The following is a 13,938-nucleotide window of genomic DNA, read 5'->3' on the forward strand; positions in this document are numbered from 1 at the left end:
ATGTTGTTCTTCCAATGTTGTTGTTCTTCTTCTAGAGATATTTGAGTCCATGTCCCATCTTGTCTTTATTGTTGCTTAATGTTTGTTAATCTACTTATCTCGATCTATTATTGTTGTTGGTACTCCAAATAGCATAACATTGAGAAATTTCAAACAAAACATAGCAGAGGACATTAACTGGACAAATTTCATACCAAAATATAGCATTATAAATCAAAAAGTACATCTAATCCCAAAATAGCATTACAAATCCAAAAGTACATCTAATCCCAAAATAGCATTACAAATCCAAAAGTACACCGCACCAATAGCATAAGTACCAAAATGTAACTAAAACTAAAACTCTGAAATGATAAAGAGTTTGTTTTCACAACAACATTCATCTTGGATTTGCTTTCACTATGTCGACTAAGTGGCTCTACACTCTCGACTTAAATTCATTGGAGGTGTTGAAGGTGTTGGTACATTGTCATCTCCAAACATCAGCCTATATAAACCCCTTGTCCTCACTCCTGTGCCTGGTGTTGGTCCTCTTGGCCTTCTACTTCCTCCTCTGGATTCTTCATCTTGTGGTGGTGCTGCTGCTATTGTTGCTTCCTGTTGAACTTCTGCTGCTGGTGCTCTTCCTCCTCTTGGCCTTGTGCTCCTTGCTCTAACTCCTCCTTCTGGTGCTGCTGCTGCTTTAGGTTCAACTTCTGCTGCTGGTGCTCTTCCTCCTCTTGGCCTTGTGCTCCTTGCTCTAACCCCTCCTTCTAGTGCTGTAGCTGCTTCAAGTTCAACTTCTGCTGCTGGTGTTCTTCCTCCTCTTGGCCTTGTGCTCCTTGCTCTAACTCCTCCTTCAGCTACTTGTGGTGCTTCATGTTCCACTTGTTGTTCTTGTTGTAGTGGAGCACTCTTTCTTTTCCTCCCTCTCCTATTGGCTTCTTCAGGTGGAACATGTTGCTTTGGTGGTTGTTGTTGGATCTTTGGTTCAAGATGGTCTTGTCCACCTTCAACTAAATCATTACTCATTAGTTAACTACCATTACTAACTTTAAATACTCATTTGTTAACAATGAAAAGTTACCTTGGCCTTTACCCTTCCCTCTCTTGCCATGAACTCCTTTCTTTCTTGCGTCACAAGTCAAGGTATTGTGACCGTGTGTTCCACACTTTTCATTTTCTATGAGTCTTAAGTGGTTCATCTTCACCCTAATTCTCTGTTTTTTGGCCTTCCAAAACTTTCTAGTGTGTTCGGGAGGTAGAACCAATTCCGATGGGCTTTCCTGTATAGAGTAAGCAATAAGTTATCAAGTGGACTTACTATATAAGTAAGCAAGTGGACTTTCTTGTATAAGTAACTAATAAGTTATAGGGAGTTATGAAAGTTCCCTACTAGTATAGACTTACTATTTCTCGGCCACCTCAATATTATCAAGTGGATAAAGATAATTTGCATAAGTTGCTCAATGCCTCCACACTAAAATATGGACTACAATACCTGTAAAAAAATGGACTTAATTAATAACAAAACAAAACAAATTAAAACAATATGCAATGAAGTAAATCACTTAAGGGGAACCCCATTACTTAATTACCTTGCACAATCGGGCCTCCTTGGTCTAAGGACTACAACAAAGATGTACACAAGGCACTCCCCGACATTTGCCACTCAATGCAAGAGCATTGAAGTTTGCCAATATCAACATTGTACTTAGTCCCAGTCTTGGTGTTGATTGCTAAGTATTCAACATCTGATACACCCTTTATCTCATACCAATTGTATCTCAACTCTCTCTTTTTTATCATGAACAACACATTTGGTACAACTTCACCAGGCATCAATGACAATGCCAATTCCCTTCTATCATAGACCATTTGCAGCAAATTTAGGTTGTACTTATCCATAAAATGAACCAATGGTTTATCTCTCGATCTTGTGATAATATCCGTGAATTGAAGCTTTCACTTTGAAATTATTGGTTAACTCATCACACTTTGATGTCCAATCAAAGTGTGCCCTAGCCCAACAACTCCTTGGCTCAGTGTCTAACCAATCCAAAGCTTTACTGTTTGTTTTGTTGATAACACCCAATATCTTTATCAGTTCTTGTTGTTTATATGCCTTAGCTGCACCCCAAGCTAGATTCTCCCATAATTCACCGCCAAAATTCTTTTTGAAGTTCTTATACATATGTCCGAAGCAATACCTGGAAGAAAACCAACATATACATATTATCATTATGACCAAATAAACAACATATACAAACAAAATGGCTTATTATGCATATACAACATATACATATACAAAAACAGCATATACATATACAAAAAAACAACATCACCTATTAGGCATTACCTGTGATTTGAATCTGGAAAGTACTCATCAACAGCACTTATTAATCCTTTTTGTCTGTCACTGATGAAGGTAAGCTTGTCTTTATGCATGTCAAGAAATGGCTTCATCTCACATAAGAACTGCCTCCATGTATCCCCATTCTCCCTTTGCATATGAAAAAACCAAGAGGGACAATCCCATTCATGGCATCCAAAATCAATAGCGGTTAAACAACACCCACCATACTTGCCTTTTGAGAAAACAGCCATCCATACCAACAATTGGTCTACACCCATTCAACCATCCATCAAGTGATGACTTGTATGCTAACAACAACGCCAATGAAACTATGATTCTTTTCATTCACAAAATGTTTGGCAAGGCTACCAGGGTTTGACTTTATAATCTGCCTACACATCTCTGGGACTAGTCTATAACCCTCCTCATAATTGCCATTGATCACTTCAAGCATCAATGTCCTAGCATTCCAACTAATCCAATATGATATGCTAACTCCATACTTGAAAAAACATCTCTCGCTTGTATATCCTTAGTCTATAACTGGATGCTCTCTCATCTTATTTTCAAGTGCTTTAGCCACCCATGGTGCTCTAGCCTGTGTAAACTTGTTCTTCACACTAGCTTCACATGTATGTTCATCATTATAGTTTCTAAGAACAAAAGTGTGCATGTCTTTTCTGGTAAGAGTAGCAGTTATAGTCCACTCACAACTAGGATCTTTGCATGCCAAAATGTATCTCTCTCTGTCATTTCTCACTTGTTGTGTACTAAACTTGTGCTTAATTGCCATTGTCTGGAAGAACTCTCTACAATCCTCTACAGTTGCCCATGTCATTTTAGGCTTCAACTCACACGAGCCAAACCTTTTAGAAGCTTCAACAGGGTCAGAAACCTTAGCCATGTCCTCAATCTCGAAAACATTTGTTGTTCCCATGGACCAATTTCCCAAAACAGTGCCTTGTAATTCTTCTTCTAAATTGTGAACTTCTTCATCAACCATCATTGGATCAATATCATTATCTAACTCATTCTCAGAGTAATCACTACCTGTAGGACAATACTCTTCATCACTATCTTCTTCAGTGCTATCATACCCTACATCCAGCCAAGTACCAAAAACTGGCCCAAAATATTGACCATACTGATACAAAGGCTCTTCAGTATCCCTTTTATCATGATTCAAATCCTCTAACACATCAACACTTTCAGCATGAGTACCATTATGATTCAAATCCTCTAACATATCAACAACTTCACCATGACTACCATTAGGATTCAATTCCTCTAACACATCAATAACTTCAACATGAGTACCATCAGGTTCATTCAATTCTTCGAAACTCATTAATATTCTCGAGAAAGTCGAAACCATCATCAATGGGGATCTAATTGAGACAAGTGCACATCATTCCCGGATGGTTTTGAACACCATTGTGCCCCTCAACCACATTCTCGATCACCTCCTCTCTTGCTTGTGTCTCACTAATTTCTTCATCATCAGAAATGTCAAAGACCAATGGCTCTCCATTGGGACCTACAAGTGGTTTAGTTTTCAGTATGTTAAGCCTGTTGGACTTTCTTATAGGTGTCATTGGTTTTGGTTTTTGAGTGGGAACTGGTTTAGGTTTTTGAGTGGGAACTGGTTTAGGTTTTTGAGTGGGGAACCGATTAGGTTTTTGAGTGGGAACTTCAATGGGAACTGGACTGAATCTAGGTGATCTTCTAACACTTCGGTGACTTGTAAAGGTTTCTTGGGTGTTGTGGGCAGTTGTGTTGGGGTGGAGTCAAGAGGTGAGGGAGAGTTATGAGCAGTGATGCTTGGAGTCAAGTGGTGGGGAGAGTTATAAGCGATGATGTTGAAGTCAAGTGGTGGGGAGAGTTATGGAGCAGTTGGTGGAGGTGGGAGGACAAATAGGTGGTATTGTTTAAGTGTAAGCTTACCCCACATATCCATCGATGTTTGTCTTACGGTTATGCTACATAACTTCCCTTCAATCAAACTTGCAATCTCAAACTTAACTCCTTCACCAACCAATTTCTGCAAATCCTTTCGCAAATCTAGCAAAAATATCTCATCCCCATCATATTTCACACACTCTCTTTACCACCCCCTTGTATTGACTAGCTTTTATCTTCCCGGGGAATAGTTCTCCCCACTTACCACCATAATGTATCACAAATTCCTTTACACCTAGCAAAGGATTGGCCATTCTTCCTCCTCCACAAACATACAAACAAACAACATATAGGATAAATCAGTTAATAAGAAACAATTCAAACAAGGGGACCCTTCTCACAATTACATTCAATCAATTTAATGCAAGACAAATATAAACTTGCAAATATAGATCATTCAAATGCATATAATTTCAAACATTTACAATATATCCATCCCAAATGTTATTACTTCCTAATTTCAAACATTTACAACATATTCCAAATGTTATTACTTCCTAACAAAGGATCAGACTCTCAGACAAACAGAAGAAAAGACCCCAAATTACGCATGTCCACATATAGAGTTAACTACTTGTAATTACTTCCTAATATAATCATAGTCCAACTGAATAGTTAAAAATTAGGTTTTAGTCCATGTTTTCTAAAGTGTAATGCGGCAATAGACTAAGCCATGCACCATGCAATACAACAAACCACCATTTTAATTCACGCTTTTACTGAAAATTAACAATAACAATTATAAGAAGCATCTGAAAAAGCCACCATTTTTCCAACAGATCAAGCTAACACTTTCATGTTTATCATACAACTTTATATAAAAATTATATTTTTACTAAGATTAACATAAAAACTAACCTTTAAGCAACAACCTTCAATTTTATGGCGACAAAGATGATGATGACCTTAAATCAACGATTATGACCTCTCACAAACTTCAAAACCATAAAACAACGACGATCAACAGTACACTAGATGAAAATCATTAAAAAAAACGATCAACAACTCCAATGGAGGTTCTTCATATTTCGTGGTTAGAGAAGAAGAGGGGCTGGTTTGGCTGTTTGGGTTTGTATGCCAGTGTTAAACTTGGTGTTTTCACACATGAGAGCTAGGGTTTCTGTGAGAGAAGTCGAGAGAGAGAGTGAGAGAGTGAGTGATCATTTCCCTCCTTATTTCACCTGTCTGTATTTCACATCCAAAACAAAAAATCTCATTTGTATTCTCGAGATGCGCAAATTTCAGATCTGACGGCCACATTGAAAGTCGAAGTCAGATGTCGACATGTGTCGAATTAATTTGATTAAATAGAAGCACACGTGATATTACACGCGAGGGTATTATTGCCATTTCGAAAATACAAGCTGATTGACCACAGTCAACTCAGTTGACTGGCGGTCAAAAACCAAAACTAGGACTAAACCCTAATATTCAACCTTTTCTGGACCAAACCCTAATAAACCAAGTATGGTTAGGACCAAAGTCTAAAAAGCCCTATAATAAATCACTAACTAGCATAAATCATATCAGCATGCTTCTTTAATAGTCAAAATAGAGTTTTCACAATCATCATACAACTATTGTGGCCACTGCATCCTATTAGAATGGTGAGGGGTAATTTCGACCGGTACCACCAGGCATATCTCGGTCTTGCGATTTCTTCCAAAGCAGAACCATGCATCGTTGTTTTCCTGATTTTACTGGCAGGGAGCTGAAATGTCATTGTTGTGTTCATACACACAAAACCCAAAGCTTTTAGGGCTCAGGTGGGCCTTCTGACCACGACCCCCATACGGGCTGTCACCTAACTTACGGTGGTCAACCGTTCGACAATTGCAGACTGCTCAGGATCCTGACCCACGTCCAGGAGTGGACTAAACTCTCATTCCTCACGTCTAAACCTCATCGAGGTAACATGTAACCTCACACAAGCTAAACACCATACAGCGTGACACGTACAAGCATGGTTATCTAGAAAAGTAGAAAAAGAATTCTCGGACTACATCCTGTGATGCATCCCTTTAAAGATGGCCCACCACCTCGAAAAGTGTACACCACAGTTGTAATCCTAGAATGAACTGCCGTCTCCAAATACGCAACAACAATTCCTTCTTTATAGGAATTCACAATTCCTTTTCTAAACCCCCTCATGATATGTAATATATACTCGTATTACCGGTTATTTCTAAATACTATAAATATATATTTAGTTTTTCCTTTAAAACTGCTGGTTATGTATGTGTGAGTTCTTGGATTTCCAACAATCAATTAAATACAACCTATGACTCCCAAACGGGCCAGTCATAGTAAATGACAACCTATGATTCCCAAACGGCGAATCATAGAAAATAATAACGAACTATATCCATGGAACAATCCAGAACCTCACACATAGTTACAAACACCCGGGTAATCCTTACCCACATAAAAAAATCTATCTCTCTGTCTCCTTACTGAGACAAGAGACGAGATCCCTTCCCAAAACCAGTTTTTCTCTTTTAACGAAAGAAAACAATCCCCACTACCCAGATTTCACAAAACTCATTTTCACCCAAAAGCTAACTATATATCTAGTTTTTATCGAGGAACATACAAATGCGAAACATGAATATCATATATACATGCATGGTTGATAACCAACTATCTTTTACCGATTTAAACGAATCAAATCATGCATGAAAATAAGCATGCTATATATTGGTATGTAAGTTCCTACCTTAACCTATATATATATATATATATATATATATATATATAGGTTATTAGAATTTATAAAACTAATGAGTAATTCTTATCTAATGTAAGCCGAGAAGAAATCTCGACGTAAGAATTTGGGTTTCCGGAAACTTTCCTCTATCTACGGTTACAGGCCATTTCTAGCACTATTCCTCTGACAGGTCTCTGCAGGCCATTTCTAGCCACTGTAGGACCTTATGCCAATACCAATCCTATAAATTCCACTAACGATTAAGATTCTTCCCAACTCCACTACAAAACAATTCCACACCCTTCAAGTAGCATTAAATCTAATAAAATCAAGTGTGGTTCCTTATCATTCAATCACTAATCAACCTGATTTTAAACAACGTATAGAACTAACATGAACTTCTCCAAATAGAGTGAATATAAAGAATTTCTTACCAAGCCAATAAAAATCTCTCCTTAGCTGTCTTCTCTACCAGTTTCACTCAACTCTAGCTTCTCCAAACTGCTACTGCCGAAATACCACACACCCAGTTTAATATTTTCATCAATACACCAAATCTATCGAAATTGAGTCTAAAGATCTATTTGAGACGAAATTAAAATCACCTTTCACTATGATACGACGCAATTCCAAGAAATTTTGAATCTTCACACTTGAATCTAGTGTTTCTAAGGATTAGGTGTGAAAACCTTAGGTTTGGATCAATGAAATTGGGCGAATTGGGTTTTCTCTCTCCTAGGGTTCTAAGTGGTTGGTGAAATGGAGAGGAAGAAGGAAAAATTGGCCCAATAATTTTTTGGCACGATTTGGTGCGATAGTTTGGTGCGATTTGGTGCGATAGTTTGGGTATTAGCTAAGTTCTTTTGTAATAAAACTATCCTACCCTTACTTTGTTAGCTATTATCAATCAAGGCTTGTTCCCATGCTCTCACATGTAACGGTCTAATTTCGCGCACGTTATCCAGTAATTACTAAGCTGTCGTCAATGACTTGTCCAGTTCTAAAGTAATTTACGGGTTTACAGGCGACAGACTCGTATTGACTATGCGAGTATTTAGTTATGCACACACGAATTTACCATGTATCGAATTATTTCATCACTTATTATTTATCTTCTTTTCGATCTTCGTATATTCTAGGTAACTAATGATATGAAATCTTAGAATTTTACGAAGTGGTTTTCCTGAACTAACTTGGTTTCTCCGTCGATGTTAAATTAATTTACGTTACGTCAGGCTAAACGTCTATCCGACTGGCCATGTAGGTAATCGTCCCTAAGGTTCACGTGTCTTTTACTAATTTACCCTTAATAAGAATTCAGGACTTTACATGACACTTTCATGTTGGTAGGCGAGCCTTTCTAGGATGTCAATGTAAACTGTTTTGGGACATGCATCTTGGGTTTTTGAGGCTAAGAAAGCTAAGCTATCTGCATGTCTGTTATCCTCTCGGGGAATGTGTTCCAAGGAGAATGTTGTGAACGAGCTGATGATATCATTGACGATTTGAGCGCCCTTCTTTAGTATTTGCAGGAACGGTCTGCATTTGTCAGATGCACGTGAGATGAATTTGTTGAGGGTTGAAACCATGCCAAATAGCTTGTGTATTTGTTATTTGGAAGTTGGTTCTGGCATTTCAAGGAGAGCTCGTATTTGTTCTGGGTTTGCTTCAAAGCGTCTTTGTGAAATGAGGTATCCTAAGAATTTCCCTGAGGCTACCCCAAATACGCACTTTGTTGGGTTAAGTTTCATCTTGTTTTGGTGCAATCTTTCAAAGGCTTCAATTTAGATCGTCGGGCTGTTCTATTTTTGCTCCTTCTGCCAGCAGGTCGTTCATAACTACGGCTCCTGCTTCTGTTACGATTGGCATTCAGTTTATGGATGAGGTCGTTTTGTGGCCGGAACTCTTTCAGCTTTCCCTCTTCGACTAAGTCTTGGAGGTAGTGCTTTAGGCTCCAATATTCATCGGTGTCATGGTGGTGGAGTTTATGGAAGTGGCAGTATTCATCGGTGTCTTGGAGGTAGTGCTTGAGCTTCATCTTGTTTTGGTGCAATCTTTCAAAGGCTTTAATTTAGATCGTCGGGCTGTTCTGTTTCTGCTCCTTCTGCCAGCAAGTCGTTCATAACTACGGCTCCTGCTTCTGTTGCGGTTGGCATTCAGTTTATGGATGAGGTCGTTTTGTGGCCTGAACTCTTTCAGCTTTCCCTCTTCGACTAAGTCGTGGAGGCAGTGTTTGAGGCTCCAATATTCATCGGTGTCATGGTGGTGGAGTTTGTGGAAGTGGCAGTATGGGCTTCCTGGTATTGCTATCACCTTGTTGATTGAGTTCAGAGTCCTGGTTTGTTCATCTATATTCAATATCACATTATATTACCTTCCCTATATGTCCATCTATATTCAATATGCATAAATTTCTGTAAATTAGATGTGATGTCCTCCAATATGATCGAGTTTCCGATGGATATCTCGCAGTTGCTTAGTGAGTGCATGGAAAAGAAGTTGAGAGTCCACTTCAATAATCAAAGCTTGAGGAGGGAGGTTATTGTTAAAAACTTGGCCTTCATACGTATTTTTATCTATTCCCCTGTTGTTGTTGTTTTCGTTAAAACTACGGTTAACGAACATTACCCCCACTAGATGAGCCAATTAGGATTCAGTGCCGACCCTGAGGCGAAGCGGCACAAGCAAGCACTTTGGGCCCTTCTTATTTTGGCAAAGGGGCCACTAGTCCACCACTAGAGTCCACTGAAACAATTTAACGCACCTTACAATATACACTTACTAATAAGAACAATATATAATTATAGGCTTATGTGAAGTTTATATATGGCTAATGAAATTATTAAATGCACTTGCTATTTCACAGATTACGAAGTCAAAATATACATAGAATCTTATTTGTTACATAAAACAAAAATGAATTCGACTAAAAAGAGGAGAAAGTAAATAATAATGCGAGGCAAAAAATAAACCAATTTTTGTTTTTGACATGTGAATGGACACATATATAGGGCCACATTTTAAGAGTTGGCTTCGGGCCACTAGAAACTCAGGGCCGGCGCTATTAGGATTTCCTCCTACTAGACTAGATGGGAAATTAGGGTCTCCCTCCCAAATACACACAAAAAAAACACGGTTAATCCAAGTTAATTTTTTTTTTTGTGTACTTAGGAGAGATGTCTTAATTTTCCCATCTAGTAAAGGAGAAATCCTAATTGGCTGGGGGTAATACTAGTTAACCCTTAAAACTACCCTTTGTTTAGAAACTCATATCTAGATCAATTTCAGTTTGTTATTTCTGCTCAACTGTGAAAATGCATTTAGTCACTGGTTTTTTTTTGAGTTTATTTATGAATTAAGTCTCTTTTTGAACCATTTCACGTGCAGTCTATTGAAGTACATGCAAAATATTTTTTGTGGTGTGAATTTGTCAAAAATCTTTTCTATTGTTTGTTTGTTTCATATCTTAACACTATGTCAATTAAATTGAGTACCTCTAGAACAGATCAAATTGACAAAATGGTGTGTTATTTTTATTTTTTGGGCATTAGGCAAATTAAGAGACCTCTAGAAATATCGTGCCGAAGGCAGGTTTTGTTTCATTAAAAGGATATTTGCCAATCACAATTACAGTGATTGATTACACTGCTTGCACTAAAGGTTAGTAGATCTCTTTGTTTATTTGTGCACACTAAACATGCTCAAAGGAAACCATGTGCAGGGACCGCAATACACGAAATATGGTGAACTTACTATGATGTGTAAATTCCATATTATTATGTTACATACAAGGCCAATGGCAAGAAGCAAAATCACAACGTGATCATATGGAGCAAAATTAGATCATGCTAAATTCGTACTATAAAAAGGTTATTTAAGTTATATCAGTCCTATATAATTGTTTGAAAACGTATCCGTGTCGAAGATACAGGCCATTTCTTGTATATATACACAGGAGGGCACCTCATTTCCAAGCAGAAATGTATTTGTAGTGTTCATTCGTACAAACCATTAGTAATCATTCTTTGGAGTTACGCCAAAATCAACATCAACTGAATTTTCTTTTGCTAATTTTGAGTAGTTAAACGTAAACCATATAAATCCTCATATGTTAATTAGAAAAATCAATATTTTATGTAAACTAAAATGTTTATTAGATAATTCATTAGACAACCTCTAATTTTTCCAATACTTTTTAGATCTACTATTGGCAACTTACTATTTGGATAATGTTTGTTTACATTGCAAATTTGCAATACCATGTATCTCTATGTATATCAATGGTTACCATTAGCAGGTCTGTGTATCATTATTGCTATTTTCCAATGTTCAAAACAATATATTTTGAATTCGAGAAATATAGAATGAATGAGATATATGAAACAACTTAATTTGAAGGGGAAAAAAATATCCAAAAGCATCAGCAGCATCCAAACGTTGAAGATGGTGATTTAGAAATTCTAAGTATGCGGCACACTGAAGTCGTTAACTTAATTACAAAGTGATTATCCAAAAAAAAAAAGTACAGTCACAGACTAGGCATAAAGAAGGATGGCCGAGAGAACTTAGAAAGTATATCATCACTTGAATAAAGTGGCTCCTCCATAAGATTTGTACCATAATTGTAGACTCCCATGTCGCAGAAACGTTTATGATATTGTTCTGAATGATCATCAGTGAAGTAGATGCAATTAGCCTTGAACTTTGGGTAAGTAGAAGTTGAGATGGAAAAAGATGTATTAGTGCCGACAAACAACGCATGGTCAGCCAAACTAGGCACGTCACTCCAGATTTTCTTTTGAAAATCGAACTTGTAGACTTTGAAACCTACTGTGTAATAGTGGAAGTCACAAATAGATAAAATATCATCGACCTCAACGTCATTAATGGGTGCATTATCATCAACTTCAAACTCCTCAGTGGATGCATTATTACCGGTTTCGAAGTCATCATTAGATGCATTATCATCGGAATCAAGCCCATCAGTAGATGAATTATCATCAGAATCAATGTCATCAGTAGACGCATTATCATTGGAATCAAAGCTTCCAGTAGATGCATTATCATCGAACTCGAAGTCATCAGTAGATTCACTATCATAGAAATAATCAGGACAACCGTCAGGATCATCAGCATCAAGATTCCGTACAATCAAGTGAAGAACGCCAGATATTTCCATAAGATAAAACTTGTACGTGGATGTGCATTCGACATCGAATGGAGGGGGTGCAATATCTATTGTATGCGGAGTCTTCGTGCTAAGCTCACAAATACTCAAATATCCATAAGTATTCACAGCATAGAAGTGGCCATTAAATGATATAATGTCTGCTGCGTTTCCAAGTGGACTCCTTTTTACGGGAGTCCAAGCTTCATCCCCTGGAGCAGCAAAGGCAACCCTATTTATTCCACCGTAAATAGTCATAACCACACAACTTTGGTTAGAAAAAGATGGATTAGAACTCAAAGCGAATTTGTGTAGAAACACCTGACATAGAGTTTCAGGCTTACGAAATCCGTCTTGTAGGTCTCGTGGAAACGTGCGCTGTGATGGAAGAGATAATTGAATTTTGGATAATGGATTTAAAAGGTGAATATTGCGATCGAGACCCATGGTTACCAGCCAGCCGTAGGGAGATCCCCAACATCTCCTTCCTTGAGCTTCCTCGAGCAATTGAATATTGAAAAGTTTTTTGCTGGAGAAACTGAAGAATGTCCTATGTCCTACACTATTCTCACTAGAGCTCGTGTCGTTCTCCCTTTTGGTGAGTATTAGCCAGGGAGCAAAAGAGCTGATTTTTTTTTTGCTTGCGACAAATCGCCATGACTTGCACACGGAACCAGAACAAACAAAACTTTCGACAGAAAGAATTTTTGTCAGGCATTGATCAAGAATATCCTCTGGCAGTTCGGACCAATTGCCCATAGTACTAGCCTAGTACAATTCTTAACTTTCCTCAAATTAGATGGGCAGAACACAAAGACAAAAACAAAGAAAAAACAATCTCTCTCTTGTTTCTATTCCTGTTAGTTCCAGTTAATGCTAACTAAAACCTTTTATATAGAGATCAGATGAGATGGCAATATGGTATGGTATGAGAATTACCTCCTACACGTTAAAGGATTCCTAATTCTAAATTTAAATGAAAGTCTCAAATAGTATAATAGAAAGTGCTTAAGAGTTCCTAATTTCAGCAAGGGACTCTTACCTGGACTAACAACACACAAGAAGAGAAGAGATCCAACTAAAGGAGCGAAAACACCGGTCTTGATTCCCCGCCGAACTGAGAAACAAAAGAAGTGATTGAGCTTTGGGCAGATTATGGAAATCCGGGATGCAATTTAGTAAGATGCACGTGTCATGGATACGAGTACCGCCATATTTACAACTGTACCAGATACGATTAGTCTGTAACTATCCATTAATGTTAGACGGAACTACTTAATATGACCTACTATTTCAACCTACTTATGTGTCTAATTAGGTGGCAGCCCACGTCAGCTAAATGTGAGAATTACAAAGTCCAATGAAATCTTCCCGCGTTTTTTTTTGGGCTAAAAAAAAAAAAAAAACAAACTAAAAATTAAATCCATGTCTATTCTTCTTCTTGCCAAACAGATTCAAAACTGAAGATCTTATTGAAGGAATCTCAAGCAGGAAATATCTATATAGCGTATCGATCGCTCGTCATACAAAATCTTGAATAAAGCTAAGATATTAAAAAACCTTTGAAAAATGGCGCAGGGAGATGTGAATTCTTCATCAACCCAAAACCCACAAATTGTTACTAGTGATGATTCAAATAAACTGTTGAATTCTGCTCTCTCTCTCTCTTTTTTTTTTTTTTTTTACGCATTATTTGTTTAAGGCACGAAGCTGGTGCATCGTCTAGTAGTTGTTTCAAATGCTTCCAGTTTCAACTTCTCACCATCAGAC

The 13,938-nt window shown here is 37.6% G+C and overlaps 1 protein-coding gene across 1 annotated transcript; it reads right to left on the reverse strand.

Moving 5' to 3' along the window:
- Positions 1 to 11,411: 11,411 nt before the first annotated feature.
- On the reverse strand, positions 11,412 to 13,423 carry LOC147477578 (uncharacterized). Its single transcript, XM_086583132.1, has 2 exons — positions 13,211 to 13,423; positions 11,412 to 12,380 (listed from the first exon to the last, which is right to left on the reverse strand). The coding sequence occupies exon 2, from the start codon at positions 12,178 to 12,180 to the stop codon at positions 11,530 to 11,532; it is 651 nt and encodes a 216-aa protein (XP_086439258.1). The 5' UTR covers positions 12,181 to 12,380; positions 13,211 to 13,423; the 3' UTR covers positions 11,412 to 11,529.
- Between the last annotated feature and the right edge of the window lie 515 nt (positions 13,424 to 13,938).

The sequence above is a fragment of the Coptis chinensis genome, chromosome 9, assembly GCF_015680905.1.
Source record: "Coptis chinensis isolate HL-2020 chromosome 9, ASM1568090v1, whole genome shotgun sequence".
In the NCBI taxonomy this organism is placed as follows: Eukaryota; Viridiplantae; Streptophyta; class Magnoliopsida; order Ranunculales; family Ranunculaceae; genus Coptis; species Coptis chinensis.